Source organism: Gambusia affinis, linkage group LG22 (assembly GCF_019740435.1).
Source record: "Gambusia affinis linkage group LG22, SWU_Gaff_1.0, whole genome shotgun sequence".
NCBI classification, from domain to species: domain Eukaryota; kingdom Metazoa; phylum Chordata; class Actinopteri; order Cyprinodontiformes; family Poeciliidae; genus Gambusia; species Gambusia affinis.
Window position 1 is genome coordinate 5,594,771 of NC_057889.1, and position 26,956 is coordinate 5,621,726.

Genomic DNA, 26,956 nt, shown 5'->3' on the forward strand with positions numbered 1-26,956 from the left:
GTATTTGTTTAGAGGCGAGAGGCTCAACCACTTCCTACTTCAAAATTCATCAATCATAATAAATTTCTGCCACCTTCTCTGCTGGACATTCTTGGTTAAGAGCCAGTCTGGCACTTGTACATTTACATAATTTGATTCTTTGAGTCAAAAAAACAACAAAAAACATGAAAGTAAGATGATTTGTCCTGCTGCTAGCTACAGATATTTACAACCCTATTTTACTACAATATTTAAGTAGATGAGGCAAAAAATTTAAAAATTGCTAAACTGAGTGAAGTATGTATTCCTGTTCAATCCATTCAAATGCAATAATATTCAACAGATTAGAATATGTCTTTGGAAGAAGCTTACTTTTGAGATTAATATCACTTTTTGAAAAATAAAATTAAAGCCGATAATAAACGTGCTTTTAATTAAGCCGATATTTCTGTACTGAAAATGTTTTTTATTGCTCTGATGTAAAACCTAATTTTAAATGTCATAAAATTACAGTTTGTGTGAAATTAATGCGTTTCACTCAGTTAACTGAGTCACAGAAATAAATTTACTTTTCAATAATATTTGAATTTATTGAGTAATAATATGCATTATAATTTATCCAAGTTCAATTTGTTAGATAAAGTCAGATTTGAAGAGCTCTACAAAAAAATTATGGGCAGATATTTATTGTTTTTTTCCTGACAATCTTCCAACATAAAATATTATGTTGTATTACATAATATTTTGCACATCTTTATGTGGACATTATGCGATTACAAATGTTAGTTAGTAATAATACTAGTAATAATTTGTGACTACAAACATCATGCCGTTACCAACAGACCCTGCATGATTGCCGTTTCAGACTTTCTGTAAATTTGTGACATATCTGTGGTTTGTTTATTTTATTTGCTCATAATTAAATTTTTTTTTTTATACTGACTGATTTGTAACTTTATTAAAAGTGGTACCGACATAGACCCTCAGGATGCTGGATAGGAAAAACTGAAAATATTCTTATCGTCTTTTTTTTTATAAATATGTTATGTTAAACTTTAAGAATGCTGCATATTGAAATGTGTTTACTCTTATTAATATTTACTACCATGGTATCTCCACTACTTAAAATGTCATTCCCAAAGGAAAAACAGCAATAGGACAACCAACCAAAATTAAACATAAGCCATAAGTAAAAGATTACATAGAAACAAGAAAAAATACTCTTTAAATAATCATTGGGGAAAGAAAAACTATCCCTAATGCCACATTTTGTGATATAAAGTTTATATTCTGTAATGGGTTGTATAAATAAGAGGGAACAGAAGTACCTTAAAGTTTTAACTAAACTTAGCCTTTTCCCCTGCACACAGACAGATTTGCAGCCTTTTATCGTCAAAATAATTCTGTATTCAACCCTGAACAACAGTTTTAAAACCACACATTTTGTTCGACACCTCATTCAAACAACCCTGTTAGTTGGATGGTTTTTCCAAACCAAAAGCGTCACAAAGCCTCTCCTACTTTGAAACAACATGCCGATATTTTCTCCAATCTTTCAGGCCGGTCAACTCCGACACTAAATACAAAGCTAGAGTTGTATAGTTAAACTATTTCTGGTTTGTTGTGACATGACACCACAAGCTGATGCGTAATGAGTCAGTCCTCCAGGAAGTCAGAGTCTATAAAACAACTTAAGACTCTTCATTAGTCTTCAGAGAAGGTTTTCCCAGCGAAAGCGTCTCAGAACAAGTAAAGCAGGACATATTTCCTCAATGAAGTGGTAAAATGCCTCACCAGAGTGGGTTGTAATTCATTAGAGGACTTCACTGATTCCACTGGATTTATGGCGGCAGAATCCCAGGAATGAACAGCAGCTGCTGACAGAAGGAAATAATCTCATCTGCAAGTAAGCGCGGATTTTCATTCTCAGCTCGTCTTTGTTTATATGCCGCTCGGATAAGTGCGCTTCACATGCTCAACTACATAGAAATAACACCGTGATAGTGTCTGGCAGTGGTTACTACTGTTGGGTGATTTATACTGTATTGTGGTTAGTTTGGGAGAAGGGAAGGTGTTAAATAGTAGGACTGGAGCTTTCACTGCACTGTAGTATCTGCTCTAATACGTCATTCTTACCTGCCTGCTGTAACAACGTGTTGAGGGGGGAGCAGAGTGCTTTTGTTTTTAAAATAACTTTCACATTCACAACTCATTTTGCACATCAGCATTTCTCAGGTTTTATGTTTGCAATGCACAATGGTGTAATCACTATTCCATTGGGTTTATTTGTCAATAACCGAGTTTCAGTCATACTATCAGTGAATTTGCATATAACTGACAATCCCTCTGACTTCTGAATCATCACTGGTGTATGTTGAAGCATAGAGGAGTTGTATGTCTGCCAGTTTTGATTATTCTGCACACCAACGTACAAAAACACGCCCAGAAAACTTACTACAAGTAGACAAAACATCAATCTACATTTTCATTTGTTTTCCAGCTCAAAACATTAATCTTATGTGTCACAAACTAAAAAATTATTTACTTTTTGTATCTTTGACAGCAAAGATTACAAATTTAGAATGATATCTTCACAGAGTCCAAACTTTTGCTTTCGCTCCAAAGGGTTTAAGTGCAGCAGATGTTTTGATTCTGGTCTGCTTATTTCAGGCGTTTTGGTGATTTTGGTGCCGCTGGTTAGCAGGTTAAGTTACTGTACCACTATATATCCTCTGAATTGATTATTTCTATATTAATATGTTACTCTGTATCTGAGAATCTAACATTTTTCTGCACAATCAATGCCCCATTAAATGACTTCTGTTAAACAAATTCAGGATAATGCCACAAAATATTTAATAAGAAATGAAGCCAATGTATGAAAACCATGACGATATTGAAAGAAAGGCTCCATGCAGACACGCGATAGGAGAAATTTGAACTGTTCTGTTGCACTCAACGCAAAACCGTCTCCATTCTTCCATCGAAAAGATCCGCAGACAAAACAATCAGAGTGACCGAAAGGCTTTGATCACATAGTTGATCAGCAGCAATTGACTCCCAGTGACTCAGAGATTCACCTCCAGGAAGCGTCAGGCAGCGAGGTCTGCATGTCTGCTGCACGGCCAACACACTGTGGCACAGCCAACCGGCCCTTTAAGAGCATTCATGAGCTGGATTTGGCCCAAAAGAAAATTAGTTTGACATCGCTGCTCTACAGTTGGACAGCAAAATAATTTTTTGGCTACACTTCAAACTCAGCGTAGAGAAGGAAACTGACAAAGGAATGGGGCATGCATCAAAAAAACATTTGACTCTTTCTTTATTTTCAATCAGTGTGAAAATGAAAGTCTTGTTTTTTTATTTAGTAAATGTAAGAGCTAAAAATCTTTGACATAGAACTGTATAAATAAAACTTCATGTTTGCTGCATAGCTCCTCATACTTCATTAAACTGAGATACGGGGTAGGACTAAATAAGTGTTCACTCCTTCCTATGCCTTTCAAACACAAAAGTAGTGGTACGCTAATTATTTTGTTCCTGGTTTTTCTTGTCTTACTGATTACTTGTTTTCTTGTTTTCAAAAACCTGTTTGAAATAAGTTAATTAAATGAAATGAAACCAGGTAACAGAGTCAACTGTGAATTTTACAGTGTATCAGAGGGTGTTTGAGAAAATCCTACATAATCTATTAAAAAAATAATAATTAAGCTGAAGCAGAATTTTAAACTGGAACATGACAGTGATACAAAACATAAATGCACTTTCAGGAAGATGTTAAAAATAGAAAGTCCTGATCCGATACAAAGCCCAGACAATGTTAAAGTTTTTCATCTATTTTACCAGCGTCTATGTGACTGATTTGGGAATATACCTGATTATAAGGTGAAATATTTAAATATAAATGTTACTCATGTCTACCTTCAAAAACAAATATGGACACAAAAGGACAGAGGAAGATGAGTAGAAAACGCTTTCAGGCATTTAAATGAAGATCTGAGGTCCGCCTTAAATAAGTACCAAATTCAAACAAAGAGTGTCTGGATGGAACGTGACAAACACGAAGAGTCAGAAGTTTAAGCACCACATCCAGACCGGTCACACAGGTTGGTGTCTTCACCGTTTCCCTGAACTAAGAGACACCGACACTTCTCCTGAGTGAGCGTGATGCTGCGGTCTGGCTGAGTCAAACCAAACGCTACACAGTTAAACTCTGTAAAGGCACGCCTACAGGACATATAGGATCGTTCACCGTCTTCCCAGATACGCAAACACGCAATCCAAGGATGTTTTTTCCGCTGAAAAAACCCGCCACTTGCTAGGCAGGTTCTTCAAGTGATGTTTTCTTCCTGTCTGGAATGATAATACAGATGCACCCATCACGGCCCATTTCCTCAAAGAATCCTAAGATTCTACAAATTTTAGGGAAATTCTTATAATTTATGGAACTGAATTTTACCTCTGCAAAACATGAACGGCAACACAACTTTGGACTTAAAGCTGCAGTATGTAACTTTTATAAAGATATATTCTTTTTACGTATTTGGTAAAACTATCCATGTGTTGTGACAGTATGAGACAGAACAACCAATCAGAGCTAGGAGGAGGGTCTTAGCGCTGTCAATCATGTCCTCTGCTGTTGACCACTAACAGCAGATAAACTGTTTTCCTTTAACAGTGATGCTGCGTTCACAACAAACGCGTTTTGCATGTCAAAAACATGTCAGATGCTTAAAGTTTGATGCATGTGCATTTTGAAGTCAGACGTTAGCATTTTGCTGTAGACGCGTCAAAATCGCGCTAGTCGGGCCTGGAGAGGAAACTCCTTGGCTTACATGTCCCTCAAACTCTTCCACCGTCTCCTGCATATTTTGTCTAAGTAAACACCTTTAACGTTTATTTAACATCTATTTAATGTGGCTCAACATGGCTCGATATGAGTCAATGTTTTAGCTGGACGGATTTGGGTAGCTCAAATACGGAAAAATATTTACTCCAACTTCCTCACTGATTTTTTTCCAAGCAAGGTCCTTGCTATTCCTGTCTCTGTAGTCATAACTTGATTGGTCAAGATTATAGGACAAGAGCAAACAGCGACCATTATCCTCCAGTTGTTTTTTTTTCTGAGATCATACTGGCAAATGCACCACTACTGATTGGTTGACGCTCCGCATTGAGCGGCGAAAGTTTGGCTTTTTTTGACTACAGCGTCAGCCGCGCCTCAAACGCTTAAACGCTTCAAATCGCGAAGCGATAGCTGCGATTTGGTGTGAATGCACCATAAGTTGTTTCTCCGTCAATGGCACATTTAGAAGCGAGTACATAAGGTGATTGGCAGCGCTAAGACCCTGTTGTTTTTGGTCGGGAGCGTTGCATTTCTTCAGGCAGCAATAGTAGCTCAGGGAGAAGCTGGAGGAGATCAGGATTATCTAAACTAGGCCTGTCACAATAACAAATTTTGCTGAGCGATTAATTGTCTCAAAAATTATTGTGATAAACGATAATATTGTTTGAAGACTTTTTTTACACTGATTTAATGGAAATGACATAATAATGCATCTGATTTCCTTCCAAAGATAGATACACTTTATTTTCAAAAGAACACTTAACACCAGAACTGATAAAATAAACAAAACAGGGGCGTGCTGTGGTGGCTCAGGGGGTTAGCACGCCCCCTTGAGGCCTTGGTGCTCGACGCGGACGTCACGGGTTCGACTCCCGGTCCCAGCGACTTTTGCCGCATGTCTTCCACCTCTCCTCACCCTCTTTCCTGTCTGCCTACTGTCGCAAAAAATACGAGCCACTAGCGCCGCAAAAACTCTGGGAAAAATTAAAAAATGGGAAAAATTAAAAATAAATAAAACAACCAAAAACAAAAATAAATTGGATTTTCAGTCTCCATTGACAAAAAATGTACTTGAATAAAAACACCAAAGTGTAAATAAATACTGCATTCAACCAAAAGAGTGCAGATTATGAAATCTGTTTACCATATTGCCCTTCAGTAATCATTAGATTTAAACAGAGAAGATGGCACATCGAATACCTGATGCAATAGTTCACACTACACTGCATGATTTTTAATTGTTCAGTAATGTTCAGATGTTGACTGTGTATTTTATGATATAAAGCCTTGTTGCTGAAATGTGATATTCAAATAAAATTTGATTTGATTCTCAGTAAAATGAACAGAGTATCTGTGCCAACAGCTGGCTCTGCTCCTCCGTCCTGTTTGGTTTTCGTGTCCTTTACCTCCACCTTCTGCGTTGGTTCACTTGCCAGGTCAAACAAGTTTATACAAGCAGGGAATCACGGCAAATTGCTGACAGCTGAGTGTCTGTGTAAAAATTACATTTCCAACTCAAACAATGACGATCTTGGCTCTGCATATTTCAATGTCATGCTGCAGCTAAAAACAGCAACCACCGTTTAGTTGCATCAAGAAAATCAAGTTGAGATCGTAAATTCGCAGGGAAGAGGCGTTTTCAAATCCCAGCATTACAAAACTTAAGAGACTAATATAAGCAGACAAGGGATTCAGAGTCTATTCTTCAAGAGTAGAAGATGTAAGTTTGAGATTTTTTAATGAAGCATGAGAAAGAGCAATGTTTCCATGTAATTTAAAATCCTTGTCTGCCCACCCAGATGGGTCATGCTGTCAGATGCGGGTCAGAAGGCCCGGGTCATCAAGTCAACAGCAATTATCCCAAACAGCCCGCTCATACTTCCATCTTTCCCTCAGTGTTTTTCTATAAATCTGGGTTTTCAAATGATAAAACTGAAAAACAAATAATTTAATCTCCTTCTTCTTAAGCCTTAATAGCTGCCATTCATCTAGTTTGCTTCAGACTTACTTTCATATTCCAGATTACGTCTAAAAGACAATCCAATCAATCGAGTTAATAATGTATTCCCCACATCAGACAGATTATCATGAAAGTATCCCAAAGTAGCTACAGCTCCTTGAGACGGTGCTTGACGTCCCGGGTAACTAATGACACGATTGTCCGTTTGCAGAAAGTTGTCTGCAGACTGTTTGATGTTTGTCTGACTGATGAGGAATTTTACGTTTGGTTGGCCACAGCTAATGAGAAGCCTGAGTTGATAAAAAGCTAAAAATATTTGGAGAGACGGCTGAGACCGCGCTGCTGGTGGAAAGGTTTATGCGTCGCAATTATCGGTGCTGCTATTGTTACTTACCAGAAGACAAGCAGTGTGGGAGGTGTGAAGTACACAAAGCAATTATCGTTAATTGAGGCTGGGAAGCGCATCATTAAATGACTAATTTGTTGAGCTTTTTTATTGTATGAAACGTACCGTTTAGTTTTTTTTTAAATAACTGGCTCAGGTTTTGAAGATTAAACGGTATTACAAAGCATTGCTCTGATATAATTGCGTACAATCTACTGGCGAAAGAAACTATAGTCCGAGTATTCAGTATTCAGCTTTGTTTCAAACAAAGCTTTGTTTCTGAACAATGAAATTTCAACTGTATCTCCTTCAACTTATTTTTTCTGCTGCTGCAGCCTTTCTGCTTCAAGTTTGAGCTGTTGTTGCCTTACTGTTGTCTTGAACCTGTTTGCTTGTTGCACTCTAACGTCTTCCATCAATAAGGGTTTTTTGTCCACACAAGATTGTCTCAGAAGGTCAAAAGTTTCTGAAATACTCAGAAACTGCATATTTTTAAGTACAATTATTTTTTATCTCAAATTCCACCAACAAGCGAGGAGAAAGTTTTGCAAGAAAAGATTTTCTAAGACTAAGTGTGAGCGGGAGGAGAAGTTTTGAGTACAATCATTACACATTTTGAGAAGAAAGACGTAGAATCCTGCTTCAGACTGAAAATTCTTGGATTATTTTTGGGTTGTGGTCAAAACAGACCAACATTCGAGGAACTTGGTCACCTGAATCTATGCCACAAAAGAATTAAAGTTGTTCAGAAGGCAAATGAGGACCAGGTCAGTGAAAGTGACATGTACCCGATTAAATAACCGTTTTTCAGACACATCCTGCTACTTTACAGATGCCCAATTTACAAAATCCAACAATTAGAGCTTATATGCAAGTCCTAATGACCTATCAGACAAATGCAGCCCACATGCCTACTGGAATACTTTCTAAAAACTAAAACAATCTGACGCCTAATCATAATTAGTTATGATTTTATTGACCTTAAGGGAAGTACATGTGGGAAAACCACAAGGACTGACTCCATTTCCCAGACAGAGAACCAAGACAGTCCACAAAGAAAAAGCGTGATGCCTATAAATATCTATGAACCCAAATATAAGACGAAAATAACATCAACTACCTATTCATCTTCTTTGCTGCTGTGAAGTATGATGTCATTTCTTGTATTTATATATTTAGTGAGTGCTAACGGCATTAACAAAAGTCCCTAAGGGTTTCTCTATAGAGTGGAAAATGCTTCCTGAATTCAAACAACCTCTGAGTATTTTTGATTCACAATGATTCATAAGGACATGTATTTAGTAATAACTTCCTTTATTTAACCAGATAGTCCAGTTTCTTCAGATATTGTTCAGGTTAATTCATAAACAATTCACCAAAGTCCAAAAGAGAATCTCATGAGATTTCAGACTTGAGTAAAACAGGTCTTGTTTCTGAAAACGTAACTCAATTTCAACTTTAATTTAGAAACAATAGTGAGCTCCTTAAAGGAAAATGTATCATCTATGGTCACAACCAGGTACTCAAAAAGAGTTGACCATCTCAATTCCTGGCCTATTGATAGTCTTCATTGTTGGAATAACTACGGGTAATGATTAGTTTCCATTTAAAACCAGCTTAAGCTGAATCTGATGCCACTGAACCTGAATAAAAGCCGACTGAAGAGTTTTAAAAGTCTGCACAAAAGAATTGCAAGTGCTGTAAATGATCATCTGCATAAAAATGATAGGTAGCTCGTAATAAATCTTTGCAGACATCATTACTGAACAAATATTGAATAAAAGTGGTCCAAACATTGAGCCCTGGGGAACACCCTTAGTTATTCAGAGACTTGGTGACCATGATCGGGCCATTTGTATTCGCTGAAACATTTTTCAACCATCTGACAGCCTGGCTGGTTAAGCCTATTTGTCCAGCCTTATTATGTACATTACTTAAACTATGACCAAGTAAATCCTTCAACAGGATGTGGAAAAACTGGAAAAAAACAATACAAATATCAGAAACATAAATGCATGTGTAAGTGAGTAAAATATGGGTTACTAATAAACATTAATTTTGTAATGTTTTCTGAATGTTGAACAGATTTATTACTGCCATAAAAATGTCAAGTTGCAAAACTTTTTGTGCAGCAATGACAGCAGTTTGCAGCTGAAAACGTAATATAATTTAATAGATGAATCTGCATGACTAAGCGTTTGCTTTCCTAAATTTTTCCTCTCTGAGCTGCACAAATATATCAATATCAGTGAGTGTAATATTTACTGGGTTATTATATTTCAAGTATCAAAATTTCAGAATCTGCAGATCAATAATTTGCCCAGAGTGATTGGACACCAACTGTCCTGTATATTTTTATTGATTGACCAATATTTTTTTTGGGGAAAAAAAAAAGTATATATGATCTATTTGCTGGCGTGTTCAACTCTGCATCACAGCATTGCGTTGCATTATTCCAACTAATGCAGGTTTTCACAGCTCTAAAACTCTGACCGTTATGCGGTTGCATTTCAAAGAATCAGCACCAGAAAGAGCAGAGGAGGCATTGCAGGTTTTAGTAAATAAATAAGCTAGTCTGTTTATTTATGTGGGAACATGTTCGCTTCAGAGACGCAGACGATTAAAAGACAAACGCTCAAAATATGATATTCTGTCTGCAACACAATAAATCACTTGCTGTGTTTCTTACAGGGATGAAGAAACATCCCTGTAATGCAGTGGTTCCCAAAGTGTGGGGCGCAGGGGTTTGGGGAGTGAATGAAAAATAAAAATAAAATAAAACCAGTTATACAAAAGTGTTTTTCACTGTAAAGATGGTTTGTAATTTGTTTTGTTGCAACCTGAAGTGTGTAATAAACTTCAGTGGAGTTTGAAAACAAAATATGTGTTTAGCTTTATGTCTGGTTGAACGATGTGGGTACCCAGTTGATTTTTTTGTGTGTTTTTAGGGGGGATTTTATGGTGGTCCATAGGGCCAGAAAATCTTTGTGAACCAGTGAACATAAAACTTTTCAGCAAGATAAACGCACTTGTTTCAGTAAATAATTTTTTTATTAATAAAGTACTTGTTCCATTGGCAGAGAAATTAACCTATAACATGGAAAAAATACCTTGTTACAAGTAAAATAATCTGCCAATGGAACAAGAACTTCTTAATCAATATTAAGAAATTATTTACTTAAAATAAGTAAATTATTTTTATGTGTTTTTGCATTGCAGAATAATCTTTTACTAAAATAATTGTTAGTTGCAGCCTGAGTTTCTTATGTTTTATAGTGTCATAAATTTTGTATTTTGTTACACAGTGTTTGTTAAAGCACAAATAATTGCAGATTTTAGGTTATTTTTTATAAAACAGCTTACATTTTAGTTAATTTAACTGCTAGCTTCATCAGGAAGGTAAAATAAATTTAACGTTCTTGTCCAAACCGCACCAAAACTTTCTAAGGAATCATTTTAAATAATTATGGTTTTAACATAAAACAATAACTGCCATCCTTCTAAAGAAAGTTAAATTGAAGGAGAGCATATGAGAGCATAAAGAATTGCTGCTCCTTCATTGCATCAACATTCAGATTTTCCTGAAGCACGACAGACACCCACATCAGCTCCTCCCCTCTCCGTTTCATCCTACTCCTCCACCACCTCCTCCTCTTTCGCGTGTTGCTCGGGGCTCTGAAGCAGCATGAGAGGTCCATCTACAAGGGAATGTCATGCAACAGCAGCTCACGGCTGAATCGGCATCCAAGCAGCAGTGAGGTGACAAAAAGCGATTCATCCTGTGCAGCCTTGAGGATTAACACTTTGTCTTCACTTTAATTCCAGCTGGAGAAACTTTACGCAAACTACGGCCGATTCTCCAAAACGCAGATCTGGAGAGGGCTCGGTCGGTGAACTGTGACTATTGCTCCCAGGAACCAGAAGTCCTTCTTGGTAATTTGCGTTTTCGGGCGCGAGATCTGGGCAGGGGCTTCGAAAAACCACGGCTGGTTTTGTCACGCAGATACTCAACAGCTGTTGCTTCTGCCACCTCGACTTAAAGAGGAAAAAAAAAAAAAGCTACAGGATGCAGAACTCGTACGATCCTGACAAACTTGTTTGCATTAAAGTGCTCTGTTCTTAGCAACTGGTGAGGATGAGAGATGGCGTGGCGACCTACCTGTATTTGATAAGTGTGTTTTTCACCTCGTTGGAGAGGAGAGCGCAGAGGGAAAAAGTGTGCAGGAGTGAGCAGGGGAGGGGAGAGTCAGCCAGGAAAGGTACGAGGCGAACGCTTTGAGAGGAGAAATGACTCGCACCGCGGGGAGAAGAGACTGAGTGATCGCTGCCAGACAGAAGGAGGAGGGAGGGAAAGAAAATTAAGACTTGGTCAAACGCCCATTTTGTTCTGGAGCGCCGTGGTGAGTACATGTTCTATTTGAAGTGATGAATATGAGAGCAGCGTCTGAAGGAGCAGACTTCCAACAGCATTCACTTTTAATTGCTGTATCGTAAATGCATATAAAATATGTGAACTTTCATTCAACTTGGAAGGGAAACTGCATTTTCTCATGCAACAAAAGGTTATTTAATCAATGCTTAACTTACCCAAACTGCTGAATAATATTACGTACAGAATAAATTTGAGATAATTCAAGAATGAACAGTTCCTTAAACTAAAAGCAGAACATGTTTAAGACCCCCAAAATTAGACTTTCAGGGGAAAGGAAGAGGAAAAAATATTCTGCTCATTATGAAATGTTGTTGCACAAAAATAAAAATTTATATCAAATTATGATACTAGATAATTTTTCTAAATTGCAGTACGTTTTGTGAATAAATGAATAAAATTATACTCCTGAAGAAACCCAGATTTCCTTAAACTGATTATTTTTAATAAAATTCGCAGCTCACTTTACACTTGGATTTAAAATTAAAAATGAGCTGCTTTTCTGACTCAACATACAAAACCTAAAGATTCCCTTCAGCTCTTAGAAACTGTTCAAAATCTGCATATATATATTTTTAAAGATCTAATATTTACCCTGATAGTTTTGTAAATGAACCGATACAGTTTTTGCAGACTAATGACAGCTCCGGTTTTTCTTGCTCCAACATACCAATATTTTATTTTTTTGTAAATGTCTAAGAGGAAAAAAATGCCATCCCTCTTCTTTAATAGAGGGATGACTTTTAAATACAAAAAAATAAAAGAATTATAGGATCCTAATCAGAGTAGGTGGCTTTGACCTTGATTTATATTTTTTATTAAATATATGTATAATTACCAACAAAACTAACAAATCCACCTTAAACACATAAAACAATCCTGGTGAAATCAACTTCATCTTGTTGTGCATATGGAAACAGTGGAGAGAAACAACTCCCTTTAAACAGGAAATCTGTTAAAAATACTAGATTTATACAAGCTAATTGTTAACTATCATATTTAAAACTAATAAATCCACAAGATTTACTATAGAACTAATAGTAAGATCAAACATTAACTTTCACTACTACTACTTTTTTCTGCTACACTTTCTCAATCAAAAACATTCAAAGCACAGGTGTCAAACTCGAGGCCCGTGGGCCAAATCCGGCCCGCCAAATTTTTTATGTGGTCCTCTAGATTCTAGACTAAATACTAAGTGTGCTTAAATATTATTTTAGCAATCAAACCAATGTAGTTTTTATCAATTTACTGCCAAATTATATCAATCAGTCCCTCCAGATTCTTGAGAATTATCATGAAAATTCATGCAAAATCAACAACTTGAGCTAACAATCTTGAGTTTATTGCAGATTTTTGTCAAAAATTGTCAAAATCTTTTTTACTTGTACTAAGCAGCTGCCTCATCTTTAATTGGTGTCAGATTATAATCCATGATCTGTACAGCGAGTAATAAAAAGTCACATTTACAGTCATAAATAAGTGCAAATATTGCAAATATTTTCAAATTACTGCCAGAAACACTTTTAGTGATTTTTATTCCAAAAAAATCACTAAACGAATCACAAAATCCTGGAGGAACTGAAAAGATGTTCAATAATATTTCATTTCAATTATTCATTGATATTTTAACAGTTTGTGAACAGGTTTTATTGATACATTCTGGCACAACCGGCCCGTTAAGAGCATTCAGGACATCGCTGATCTAAAGGCAACAGCTATGAATTCAAATCAGGTTTGGATTTTTTCTGGGTTTTGTAAAAAAAATGACTTCCTCTCAAAATGGTGACTATTTTTAAACAACTCCACAGATTGTTCAGCGGGTTGTTCCACATGTCAGTACTTGGAGACAAACGGACCAAACACCTGCAATGATTCACTTCCTATTTTCGTCCAACCTCTAATTGAACGACTGCAATCATTCCTCCGCTTTGAGCCCAACCTGTTCAGTCGTATCCTTAACCAAACTGGAAAACCTTAATTAACAACATGATTGGGAATATTTGTCTCAGTTAGGAAATCGTCCTTGTGTTTGACGATCCAGTTGGCCAAATCAGTGACGCCGTAATGCGATTTCCTTTTGTTTCATTATGATTGAGCCTTGATAGGTGCCCATTAGCGGCCTCGGTAAACTACGGCTGCGGGGGAGGAGAATTGATCCTCGAGTTAATGTGTGCGGATGGATTACAGCGTCAGGATGAAAATAACTGGGCAGCAATTTCCCCAAGTCTTACAGACTCATAATATCGGGATGGCACCATGTGCACCGATTTCAGCGACGACACAATCAACCCCCAGCATCGCAGGAACACTGATGACAAACAAACAGAACGTCATGAATAAAAAATAAAAAAAACGGTGCAAACCAAAATTAACCAGGTGATGAAAATCTTCCTGGAAATATTTAATCAAGTTTTCAACCTTGAAAAATATCCTTTGCCTTGTTCCACGGAGGACACAAAACGTTCACTAAATCCAGCCGGGATGGGTTTTAAAAAACACATCGATGATGCATGAAAGCATTCAATGAGGTCTTAAAATCTGAAATGCACCTGACCTTGAATTTAAAGCAAACAGTTTGCTTACATAATTTTATGTCATTTTTCCCAATGCCACACAGTAAAATGCAGATTTTACGGTAATAGTGGTTAGAAAAATACTGGAACTATAATATGTAGCTTCAGTGCAAAAAGATCTTAACAAGTATTTTTGGTCTAGTTTCTAGTGCAAATATCTAAGTAAACCTGAAATAAGACAATGCTAACTTAAAATTAACTTTTAGTAATATATAGATGCTTATTCTAAGTAAATAATTCCTGAACATTGATCCCAGATTCTCAGGACACCGATCCATATGTGAGAACCAGTCAATCATTTTGATGCTCATGTTGCTCCATAGTTCAGAAAGTTTTGACCTGATGGAGCAAAACCAACATGATTTTTGGATTCAGCACGTCAAAATTGCCCTAAAACTGTTGAAAACCCCCAGAAAATGTTTTGGCTGTTGACAGAAGTTACAGGTGACAGCACAAAGCTCTTTGAAAATGTAGTGAGTGGTAAATGCTAATAGCTAACCTCAAATGCTCATATAAAAGGGAAAGACCACACTGGGAGGTGTCTTAATTTCACAAAACAGTTGTGATTGGTTCTGTTTTTTCAGCCGATCATTAGGTTTTTATTTGGAGTAACTTCGAGCAAAAGTGAACATTTGAACCTTGCGTCAATTGCGCAACAATTAGTATCAAAGACATTATGTTCCCCTATTTTCTAGATCTCCTAGCTCTCGTAATCTTTTTAGATAAATAGTAGATCTACACAAACGTACAGATGTACGGCTGAAAAAAATTGTGCCAAATTAACAAAGGTAAGATTGTAGACTTGACTAACAGGAAGTATAATTATCCTAGTCGACTGAAAAAGTACAAGTTGTTTTAAACTGCTAAGATCAGCTATAACAGACTCAATACATGAGAAGCTTTAAGCTTTTACTTCTCTGAAAATGTATTTTTAATTTTAATTTTTTCCTTCAAACTCTCACAGATGCAGTTTTTGTAGAGTCTCTTATTTATTGTGGAATCATGAACCTTAACTGGCTTTGTAACCTTTTGCCGACTAATAAATGTTAATAGCTTTGTTTTAATTCAATCAAATTCAAAACTACTTTATATATTAGAAAATGGAGATTAAAAGTTGTCGTAATTCATTAAAGGAGGCTCTCCAGTAGCAGTCAGTGTCACAACAATTCTGAAGAAGCCTCTGACATCATCAGTAGTTGGAAAGCACTGCTAACCCACCTCCATAAGATGGTTTGAACTTCCTCTTTCTCTCCCTGCTCTACATTCATGAAGCTCCAGTTTCAACTCCTCAGGGAATTGAGGTTCTAGTTCAGGTGTCATTTGAATTTTTGAGATGCTAATCAGAAGCTCTCACTTGTATAAAAAAAAAAAAAAAAAAAAAAAAAAAGAGTAGGAAAAAACGCATTGTTGCCATGGTTACACATCTTAACAACTGCCTGAAAGTAAAATCCTTTCAGCTGCACAGCATCCAAACCAGAAGAAAAAACAACGCTTGAACAAAAAAACAAAACAAAAACAAGAATCAAAAGTATTTAAAAAGAACAAATTAAAAGTAACGAAGCAGAGCTACTCCAACATGAGCTCAATTTCTATAGCAGCGGTGTTAAAATAATTTTCATTTTGGGCCAAATCCAGATCATGAATGCTCTTAAAGGGCTGGTTTTGCCAGAATGTGTAGATAAAACCTGTTCAAAAACTGTTAAGATATCAATGAATCCTTAAAATTAAATAATATTACTGAACATCTTTTCAGACACTTCAGGATCTTGTGATTCTTTTGCAACAGAAATCAAAGACTTTTTATTACTCGCTGAATAGATCATGGACTATAATCTGACATCAATAAAAGCTGAGGCACCTGTTTAGTACAAGTAAGTTCTTGACAATTTTTGAGAATAATCTGCAATAAACTCCCAATTATGTATTAACGCAAAAAGTGCGGGGATTTGTTGATTTTCTCAAGAAACTGGAGGAACTGATTGATATAATTTGGTAGTAAACAGATAAAAACTGCATTGAGTTCATTGATAGCATAATATTTAAGCTCACTTAGTGTTTAGTCTAGACTCTGGAGGGCCACATAAAAAGCTGTAGCGGGCCAAATTTGGCCCACGGACCTCGAGTTTGACAGACGTGTTCTATAGACTGGGAAATTTTGTGACACTTTTTGGACTCTTTTACCCATCATGTTGTCTAACAGAAGCATGAAAAGTAAAATTGAACCAAAATCTCATTTATCAGTCTGTTTATGTTTCAATAATGTGAACAGTTATATTTTCAAAGTGGATGATTGGCTCAGACTTGGAATAAAAAACTTGACTGAGAATAAAAACGGCGACTGAACATCTCTGTGGAGTCAACATGACTTTGTGTCCTTCCAATAAAACAAAAGAATCGTTCTTAAAATATGACCACAATAGTTTCCAGGAGCCACATTGTTCATATGCAACATATTAAAACTCCATATGTCCAACTTAAAACTGCCATAATTTTTTTATGAAATCAAAATTATATTTTATTTATTTAATCAGGTTAGTCCCATTGAGATATTTTACCTTTTTCACAAGGGAGACCTGTAATACACTGTTGCTACTTTTGCATAACCTGGAATACCTTGTGGCTAATTTGCATTAATAATGTCTTTAAAAACAGGCAGGGAGTGCTGATCTTGATACGTTATCAAAGATTTAAATATTCAGCAACAGCAAACCTCAAGAACGGGTTGCATAAGAGTCATCTGAAAAGAGGAATGGCGACATCCGGTCCTTATGTATTCCGTTCAGAGTTGATAAAATGTAATAAACTGATCCTAGAAATATGAGTTAGGTGTAAGACTCTTGTCAAAAAAACTGAATTTCAACTGAATCTCTAAAGCTCTCATTTTGCAGAATTTGGCATTCTGCTGAGCAACAAACGATAAAATACTTCAGCTTGTTGATTAAAATGTTGAAAAAGCTTCCTATAATGAAACTCCTTTCCAACGCCTCCACCATCGCCGTCAGCAGAGCTCTGCTTTCAACCTTTCTGCCCTGAGATTTTTAAAATTCGCAAGCCTTATGAGATATATTACAAAATGGTGAGAAACATTCCCGCAGGCCATTCCTCTCCCGAAATACAGAAAGTCTCCAAATACTTCTGTTACATTCTCGCCAGATTTTACTTTACAGCAGAAAGTAGAAGCATAATATGTAATCTATAGTAGCTCCAGCCAATAGGTGACAGTGGAAAGGTGTTTTGTAGATTCCAGTTTTTGTTTTTTTTGGTTATTTTTGGTCATATCATATGGCGAAATAAAAGAAAACAACTTGTGAAAGCATTACCGCCCACGTACAATTATGTCTCCTCTAGAGAGCAGCAGCCTCTTGCTGTATGTGCCATGACTAATCCAACAAAACACAGAGGCAAGGAAGATGAGTCAAAAAAACTTAAAAGAGCAACTTTACATTTACATTGCAACAGCCAGAAAGATGCTGATACACCAATGCTTTAAACTACCAATTGGATGGTTAGTTTATTTACCTAAAGTGCCTATAGACTTTTATTTGTCAAAGCATTTCATTCTGAAAGGTTTAATCTTACGCAAATTGGTCTTTAAGGTCTTTTGGACATTTATTATAATGCTGCATGTTGCAGGAAACACCATGAGAAGTTTTTCCAATTCATTTTAAGAAGCAGATATAAATATAATCCAATGCTGTAAGATCAGAAGCCTCTTATTAAACTGCTGTTTAAAGAAACCAGCACAAGTAAGTTAATTATGTTTAGAAGTCTGTACTTCAAAAAGTGTTTGCTGCAAATTGTTTCATCTCATTTTTATGAAGTGAGCCAGTTGCCAGAACAGACAGGCAGGCAGTCTGTTAGCTCTCTGTGTCCTCTGGAGATATTTTGATGTTGACAGAGAGAAAAGAAAGACTGCAGCACATAAAGATGTGTGCTAAGCAAACAGAGGTGTGGAAATTGTTTTGCAAATATCAGAATTACTCATAAGAGAAGCCGTTGGCTGCTTGGAGAGCGAGACAACAAGAAGGCTAAATGGATTATGAAACAGGCTGTTTAATTTTAATCCATCATGAAAAATTATTCGGCTGTTGGAAAGAAAAAACAAAAGCTTGGTAGGGACATCATATGATGATATTTTAGACAAATGAATTGTTTAGATTTAATTCACAATTTTGAGTTTCTGTTGAAATGCTTAAAAAGTGTTTTTTCCCCCCTTGCAATTACTAAAAATCACTATTTAGCATCAACTTCTGATGCATTTAAATCTTTCATCTCACTGTAAGATTTGACTGGAAACGCTGCAAAATAAGTCAACCAGCATTACTAAAAATTAAATGATTAGACTTTTAGCAGTCAAAAAAAATCTTCCACATGCCAAAGAGAAAACACAAACAACTCGAGCAAACCGATGGCAGCTCCCACAGGCCCCACTGATTGGGATTTCTGAGGCAGAGAAATCGTCAGTAGTTCTGTCGGAGATGACACAAACAGTAAAGATCCAGCCTGAAAGCGAGAAAACCGTTTCGGGCTTCCAAGTGCAAAACATCAGAAAAATGCAACAAAATTGCATCCGTGAAAATGAGAAGCACAAAATGAAAGTATGAAAGCAGGCAGAGGTTGAAGGTCACGGCCTTCAACCTAGCGTGCAGACCAAGAAGAAGAGAAGTAATCGGTCCTTCTATACTGATTCTGGAATTTTCTACAAGATAAACGTGACTCAGATATGGAAGGACGATGGGAGGGATACCAAACTCATCTTGGTTTTGGGCCAAATCCAGATCATGAATGTTCTTAAAGGGCTGGTTGTGCCAGAATGTATCGATAAAAACCTGTTAAACTGTTAAAACATCAATGACTTCTTTAAATTAAATAATATTATTGAACATCTTTTCAGTCCCTCCAGGATTTTGTGATTCTTTTTATAATTTTCTTACAAAAATGTTTGCGGTACTAATTGGGAAATATTTGCCATGTTTGTCCTTATTTATGATGGCAAGTGTCTGTCCAGATCATGGACTACAATCTGACATCAATTCAAGCTGAGGCAGCTGTTTAGTACAAGTAAAAAGTTTTTGACAATTTTTGAGAAAAATCTGCAATAAACTCCAAATTAGTGCAAAAAAGGGCAGAGATTTGTTGATTTTGCATGAATTTCCACAATAATTCTCAAGACACTGGAGATGCCGATTTACATAATTTAACAGTAAACAGATGAAAACTGCACTGATGTGATTGATAACATAACATTTAAGCTCACTTAGTGTTTAGTCTAGAATGTAGAGGACCACATAAAAAGCTATGGCGGGCCTGATTCGGCCCTCGGGCCTTGAGTTTGACACATGGATTATGGATAATCATTAATAATTACCTGCTGATTAAAATAACAGTCTCCAGTTTTTATGATACTTTCATTTTAATCTAAATAAAGATAATATTAATCTAGGACACAATTAAACAACTGTTTTAATTAGCAGATTAATTCTAAAACAAATTAATAGAAAAACAGTTTTAATTAAAAGTTTCCTTTTCAAGCAGCTGATCTGAAGAAGCAGGAATTTGCTTGATTTGGTTGCAGGTGGAAAAATAGGCAGTTTTTCCCCCCCATCAGTGAGAGCACAACTAGGTCAAACTACTAACAAACATCTTGAGTGTGGATGGCATTACTGAGTGAAGAAGGTAAAAAGTTAGTGTTTTCCTTGGACCCCAGTATCAGTGGGTCCAAAAACACAGAAATTTATTTATCTAGTTGTATAGATCTAGTTGTATAGATAATATGAACAAATTTCAGAAGATAAACTGATAAACTCACTTAAATACCAGTAACTAGTGATTTATGGTACTATATTTTACCTAGATGTTATGACTTGTTAGATTTGGCTTTTCCTTTTACGCTTTAGGGCTCTGATTGACCTGAGAGTTATTTGACATTGTAGGTGTGATATTTCAGTGTTTCTCTTTTTATAAATTTGCTAAAATTTCTACATTTCTGTATTTTTCTGTCGAGGTGGGATGCTGAATGTACGTTCATGAAAAATAATCTGAACTTTTTTTGTTTTAGCAAATGGCTACAATGAAACAAACTGTGAAAATTTTAAAGAGATCTGAATACTTTCTGTACCAACTGTACAGACAAGAGATTTTCAAATATTTGTTTTATATATTTAATATGGCCCTTTACTTAATTCATTTTTAAAAGTATTTTTAAAAAACACATTTAGTTTGTGGAGTGATCCAACCAGCCTGCAGAGAAAATCTGTGAAGGAAGCTGAAGCTTTGACATTTCAAGTGGCAACATGACAGATTTAGAGAATTTCTGCAACAAAATCAAAAACAAATATAGTAATTATTTCCTCCCACTGTAAGAATAATGGCACCACCATTGTTAGCTCGATTTCAATGAACAAGCACTGTACATTTTTTTTTTATCATTTGCAGTAAATAATTAACAAAATCAAAGAGTCCAGGGGGTCCAAACAAAACAAAGCAGTCGTCTAGGCAGCATAGCCGACACGAGAACCCACACAGAGCAACACAACATAGCCAATTAGAAAACAAAGACTATCAGGGATATTCAACAACAGATTTTCTCAAAGTAATCAGCGGCAACATCAGTGAACAGTCTGAGATATTGGAGCAGAAAGAGTAGAAAGTAAAACAAAAGTGGATCTGCTCTTACCCGCTGACTCCAGCAGCACATGGAAGTCGGTTCCTCTCTGAGACGGCGTGCCGTCGTCTTCCTCCATCCTCTCCGACGCCTCGTAACGGTCCCAGTTGGACTCCAGTTTTCTTCTGGAGAACACCGCCGTCCTGTTGTTTTCATCGTCAAGGTTCTCCCCCTCGTCTTGGTGCTAACGGAAAACAAATCAGAAGTGAGATCATATGGAAAAAATACCTAAAATAAAAGACAAATGGAAAAAAAAGGAATTATTATTGTAGTGTTCCTTCAAAACAATCATGAAACTTGAACCGATTATATTTTTGAACATTTTTTTCGTTTAATCAAATGAGAAATGTTTATGGTTTTAAGACAGAAATTAAGATACTAATCAAATTTTATCTGTTCAAATCATTCTTTTATAATAAACCACACTTTTGACTGCAAGTACTTCCTGTAATTCACAACTGTAAGCAATGCTTACTGTTAAAAGATGAACAGCATGCAATGTCAACAGTGGACTCATTAAATTTGTTGGAGTCAGGACTCTTCCTGTTCGTCTGCAGAGTTATTCCACTAATGATTCTCTGGAAACAAGTGAAAGTCAATTTTCCTTCTTTCTTTTAAGTCAAGCTAAAGGATGCCCATTCTCGCCCCCAGCCATGTCATTAAACACCACACGGCAGGCATGGATGCACCAGGGAGATTTTTATGATTGCAATCAAGAAGCCCCAAGTAACAAAACTTATTTCTATGATTGCAATCAAGGGGCCCCTATTGTGTCTCCTCTAATTCTGTTAGAAACGTCACATGACTCAACATCTTGGAGGAAGTTAGGTGTAATTTCAAAGGCTAAGGTTCTGCACGTTCCTTGTAAAAGGCAGTAAAAGTGTTTACAGTGTCGCACATTAACATTAAAATTATTTAAAGGCAACAGTTCTCAAAAGTCCGTGTCCTGCATATTTTAGATGTGTCCATGCTCCAATACAGCTGTCTGAACAGCAAGTTCGACATGTTTGAACTTGTGCAGTGGCCTCGTAATGAAACATTCATTCAATTCATGTGTGTTGAACAAGGGAACATCTAAAACATGCAGGACTTAAGCAACTAAACTCCAATCTATGCCGAATTGAAGACAACCTTATTTTTAAGCTTAAACTGTTATCTAGGACAGAGTTTGTTGGCTCATTGACAAAAAATAAGAGTTTTAATATTTTTCAACGAAGTTTGGTGTAGCGGTTCTCACCTCCTGGGGAAAGTCTGCTGCAGCGTGGTAGCGTCCGCCGCGCCCGCGTCCCCGGTGGTCTCGCCTGCCTCTGCCGCGGTGTTGGCCGCCTCTCCCCCGGCCTCTGTGCTCACTGTTATGGCCGTCGCCGTCGTGTCCACCCCGGCCGCCTCTCCTCCAGCCGCATCCCCTGCCTCGCATGACTCTACCTTCCATAACAGTTGTTGTTTACCGAGTGTCGGACACTTTAGCGGGTGGCACCGCCTAAGAGGTACTGCCGCAAAATATGTCCCGTAAAAATGTCTCCGGTTGAGGTTTTTTTTTAATTATTATTATTGCAATGAATATTCTCTTCAGAGTTAAATACATAAATATATATATATATAAAGTTTAATAAGAAGCTTATTAAGAAGTAAAAATAAAATGGATATTGCGAAAACAAACTATAAAATTGTTTTTAAAAAAGTAAAGTGTTTTTATTATAGCAACTTTGAAAACAACAAAAGTTGGTAATGTGTTCAATATGTTAATTGATTTCGCACATGAAAAATCACAATACTAGTACTTTTATGGCTTGAGGATAGTCAGAGTAAGACTGCGGTTGAACGCTTTCCACCTTAAATGCAACCCCAACTAGACTTTTCTGAACACAAAAACACAGTTTAAAAATCTGAATCGGTTTAAAAATGAGCTACTTTTATCTCTAAAATCACTAAAAAGTAATTTTAAAAAAAGTTCTTGATGATTAATTAAGCGTTTTATCATATATTTCTATGTTAATGTCTCAACATTGTTGTTTTTGTTTTATTTTAGGCTGCCACCTCGTCTTGATGGGGACACAAAGAGAAGACTGACTACTATTAAGGAAAAACTAATAACAGAAGACAATGGATGTCCATAACAGCACTTCAAGCAATAACACAGTTCCCTACAGCCTCTTGGAGGTCATAGCCATCGCTACAGTGTCAGCCATCGTCAGTCTGATAACTATAGTCGGAAACATACTGGTGTTGCTCTCATTCAAAGTAAATAGCCAGCTTAAGACCGTGAACAACTACTACCTGCTTAGTTTGGCCTTTGCTGACCTCATCATAGGAGTGCTGTCCATGAACTTGTACACCATGTACATACTGATGGACAAATGGCCCTTGGGGAACATTGCCTGTGACCTCTGGCTGGCAGTGGATTATGTGGCCAGCAATGCCTCAGTCATGAACTTGCTAGTGATCAGCTTTGACAGATACTTCTCCATCACAAGGCCACTGACTTACAGGGCAAAGAGGACACCGAAGAGAGCCGCCATTATGATTGGGCTAGCTTGGCTGGTCTCTTTTGTCCTTTGGGCGCCACCCATTCTATGCTGGCAGTACTTTGTAGGAAGGAGAACTGTTCCTCATGACGAGTGCGAAATCCAGTTTTTAACCGAGCCCGTGATCACGTTTGGAACGGCAATTGCTGCTTTCTACATCCCAGTGTCAATTATGACCATCCTCTACTGGAGGATCTACAAGGAGACGCAAAAACGGACAAAAGACCTTGCAGAGCTTCAAGGACTCACAACTGGGAATGTCCCAGAGGCGAATAAACCACAGAAGACAATGATTCGGTCTTGTTTTCATTTCCCCAGAGAGAGAAGAGACCAGAGTCAGGCCTCCTGGTCTTCGTCTACTCAAAGTAACGTAACTAAAATGACCAGTAGGTCAGATGAAGCATGGGTGAAAGCAGATCAGATCACTTCTTTCAACAGCTATACATCATCATCAGAGGAGGAGCATCGGGTTTCAATGGAAACCCCACAAGGATCATTCAAAGAGCAGCAGACGGGACAGAGTAACAAGAACGGGGAGGTTCCAGATAATCCAGAGGAAGAGTGTTGTTCCACTCCTCAGAAGAAGAGACATAAAAGCTTAATTTCTTACAAGTTCAAAGGTTGCTCAAAGGGTAAAAATTACAATCCACCAAGTCCAAAACCGTGCCCTCCAGACCCAGAGCAGCCGGTCAAAAAGCCGTCTATCTCTTCATCCTCCATGGCTTCTAAGCCCATAGACTCCGCCATGAAGAACAGGATCACCAAGAGAAAGAGGATGGTGCTTGTGAAGGAGAAGAAGGCAGCCCAAACCCTCAGCGCCATCCTCCTGGCCTTCATTCTCACATGGACGCCGTACAACATCATGGTTCTCATCTCCGCGTTCTGCTCCAAGTGCATCCCTACGTCCCTTTGGCACTTGGGCTACTGGCTGTGCTACGTCAACAGCACCGTCAACCCGATGTGCTACGCTCTGTGCAACAAGACCTTCCAGAAGACCTTCCGCATGCTCCTGCTCTGCCAGTGGAGGAAGAGGAGGCGAGGCAACAACAAAATGAACTGATGTGGTGGTTAATGCTTTTTATCCCCACATGACGGAGTGTTGATATTTGCTAGTATTCATTTGCAGTGTGGTGGTCTTTGTATTTAATATATGTTGGTAGTAAATGAGAAAAAGTCAAAATGACCGGAAGGAAAGTTTACTCAGCATATTAAAGTAGATAAGCACCCTACAAAGAGAAAGATGTGTAAAAAAAACTATCTTTTATAGCAGTAGCAAACACTGAGAATTTGCATTGAGAATTTCACAAAGTTCAAGAGGAAAAAGAGGAAAATCTAATCAGTTTAGTCTCTTAATTTAGGTCTGGAGGTTGAGGTTGATTTTGTGTCTCATGAACTTTTTTTTCCACCAATTCTGCCATGGATGATTTCGATTATTAATCTGCTTCTAAACTATTTAAATTTTTTTTCTGATAGAGACTACATGTTTTAGCTTTAAAAAATCTGGTAATTTCAAATATGTCAAGATGGCCTGCCTTGCATCAAGGTATAAGAGAAACAAGCCTCCGCCACTTTAAATTGTTGGAGTGCTTACAAGTATAGCACATCTGATTTAGTCCTACCACTAACAAAATGTTTCAGAAATTCAAGCAAAAATTTAGTATTTATTTGCAGAATATGAGAAATGGTCAAAATAATGAAAAATACACAGTGCTTTCAGACCTCAAATAATAAAATAAAAACAAGCTCATATTAATTTAGAAACAACAATACTAATGTTTTAACTCAGAAAGAGTTTAGAAATTCATATTTGGAGGAATAACCAGGAGGTTTTCAATGGGGGTCAGTGCATTTTTTCCAGACCTATACATTTCTTCTCCTTCTCAATTTTTAATTGTGTGAGTATACTACTGCAGTAAAAGATGGATTTATTTTAAGGCTTTTTGCACATTTTTTTCCAGTATATGTGTGTATTTAGAAGGAGTTAAAGGCTTTACAAAAGTTACCCTGAATGAACATACCTCGGATTTTCAAACACTTTTGTATAAAAGAGCCGATGTGAACGCATCAAGGAACCAAAATGTTTCTTGAAACATATGGCTTCAGATGATGATGCCTCCAAATCTCAGAATGAAGAATTTGTCATTTGTGTACCATGGTGGTTAATGATGCCGCCACTATTCACAGCAAGAAAAGCTGATTAAATTAAAATAATTCAGTGTATCTTTTCTAGGTGTTGTTTTCAATCTGTGTTTCTGGGTCCAGCAAAAGCTACAAAAGTGCAAAAAGCTTGAAGTGCTAGTTTATGACAGCTGTTAATGTCATTGTATTTGTTGCATTGTACTGATCTTTTCCCATGCAGATTCAGATACACAGGTTGATTTGAGAAGATGTAATTTTTATTGTGACGCATCTGAAAAATTTCCTTATTCTTCATCCGGCCACATTAATTTGTGCTTTCTTATTACGAGATTACCCTTCATTCACTTGCTTATTGCTGCTAATGCTACTTGCATTTCCAGTATTTCTTTTCTTGCTGGTTCTTGATGTGTTTTATCTGGAAAAGTATTTTGTTTTGAGACTGACAACTCAGCTGTTAGTTATGTCTTCTGAATAAAATTCTAAATATGACTTTATCAACAAGGGGGATGTGAGGTATCTGTGACTGTGACTTTAAAAAAAAAAGGAGTTCAGTCACTTTTTCTCAAATTAAGATAGAAGAAAATAAACTTTGTGTATTTAAATGTCAAAAATTGCAAATAATTACACTATAGTTCTCAAAGGTGTGCAAAAACCAGCCAGGTTTTTGTGATATGAAACCAAAATAAAGCTTTTTTGACTTTATTTTATATTTAAAAAATTCTGTACAATTTAACTTTAAAGTAACTTAATATTTAAAAAATGAAAGTGGCATCCACTGATCCTAAAAAAACTCTTATTCCAGCTGTTAATTTTATGCACAACAAAACATTTTTTTAAGTATTAATAAAGGCAACCCCAGAGCATGACGCTGCCACCACCATGCTTCACTGTGTCTGTTTTGTTCCTAATTTGTGTACCTTTTCAATTTGTGGCCCAGGTGTTTATTTTCTGGTTTCATCAGACCAGAAAACATTCTTCCATCTAGTTTTAGGAGATTTTATTCAAGCCTGGATGTGTCTTTAAAATAAAAAAGATTTTACCATGGAATCCTATTCATAAATCCAGACATGTAGAGCACAGGTGTCAAACTCGAGGCCTGTGGGCCAAATCCGGCCCATCATGCTTAAATATAATGTTATCAATCAAATCAATGCAGTTTGTATCTGTTTACTGCCAAATTATATCAATCAGTTCCTCCAGTTTCTTGAGAATTATTATGGAAATTCACATAAAGTCAACAAATCCCTGCACTTTTTTTGCACTAATAATTGGGAGTTTATTGCAGATTTTTCTCCAAAAATTGTCAAAACCTTTTTTACTTCTTCTAAACAGTTGCCTCAGCATTAACTGATGTCAGATTATAGTCCATGATGTATACAGCGAGTTATAAAAAGTCGCATTTACCATCATAAATAAATATAATATTTCAAATATTTCCAAATTAGTACCACAA

General features: G+C 36.7%; 2 protein-coding genes across 5 annotated transcripts in view; one reads left to right on the forward strand and one right to left on the reverse strand.

Moving 5' to 3' along the window:
- Window positions 1-26,956, reverse strand: part of aven (apoptosis, caspase activation inhibitor) — a 50,101-nt gene that overhangs the window by 21,082 nt on the left and 2,063 nt on the right. Inside the window, exons 1-2 of one of the 2 annotated variants that reach the window (XM_044105741.1) lie at window positions 22,077-22,383; window positions 20,852-21,023 (exon numbers count right to left, since the gene is read on the reverse strand). In XM_044105741.1, coding sequence (XP_043961676.1) covers window positions 20,852-21,023; window positions 22,077-22,271 — 367 coding nt within the window. In that variant the 5' untranslated portion in view covers window positions 22,272-22,383. Of the gene's footprint in view, window positions 1-20,851; window positions 21,024-22,076; window positions 22,384-26,956 lie in introns of those variants that run through there. The other variant, XM_044105742.1, reaches the window with a different exon arrangement.
- Window positions 1,705-26,687, forward strand: chrm5b (cholinergic receptor, muscarinic 5b). Of its 3 annotated transcripts, none has more exons than XM_044105738.1 (2): window positions 1,705-1,885; window positions 22,869-26,687. In XM_044105738.1, exon 2 carries the CDS (start codon window positions 22,943-22,945, stop codon window positions 24,422-24,424), a length of 1,482 nt encoding a protein of 493 aa, XP_043961673.1. In that variant the 5' UTR covers window positions 1,705-1,885; window positions 22,869-22,942; the 3' UTR covers window positions 24,425-26,687. The 3 variants fall into 3 exon arrangements, with proteins under 3 accessions (XP_043961673.1, XP_043961672.1, XP_043961675.1); XM_044105737.1 differs by lacking the exon at window positions 1,705-1,885 and adding an exon at window positions 10,845-11,570; XM_044105740.1 differs by lacking the exon at window positions 1,705-1,885 and adding an exon at window positions 22,247-22,326.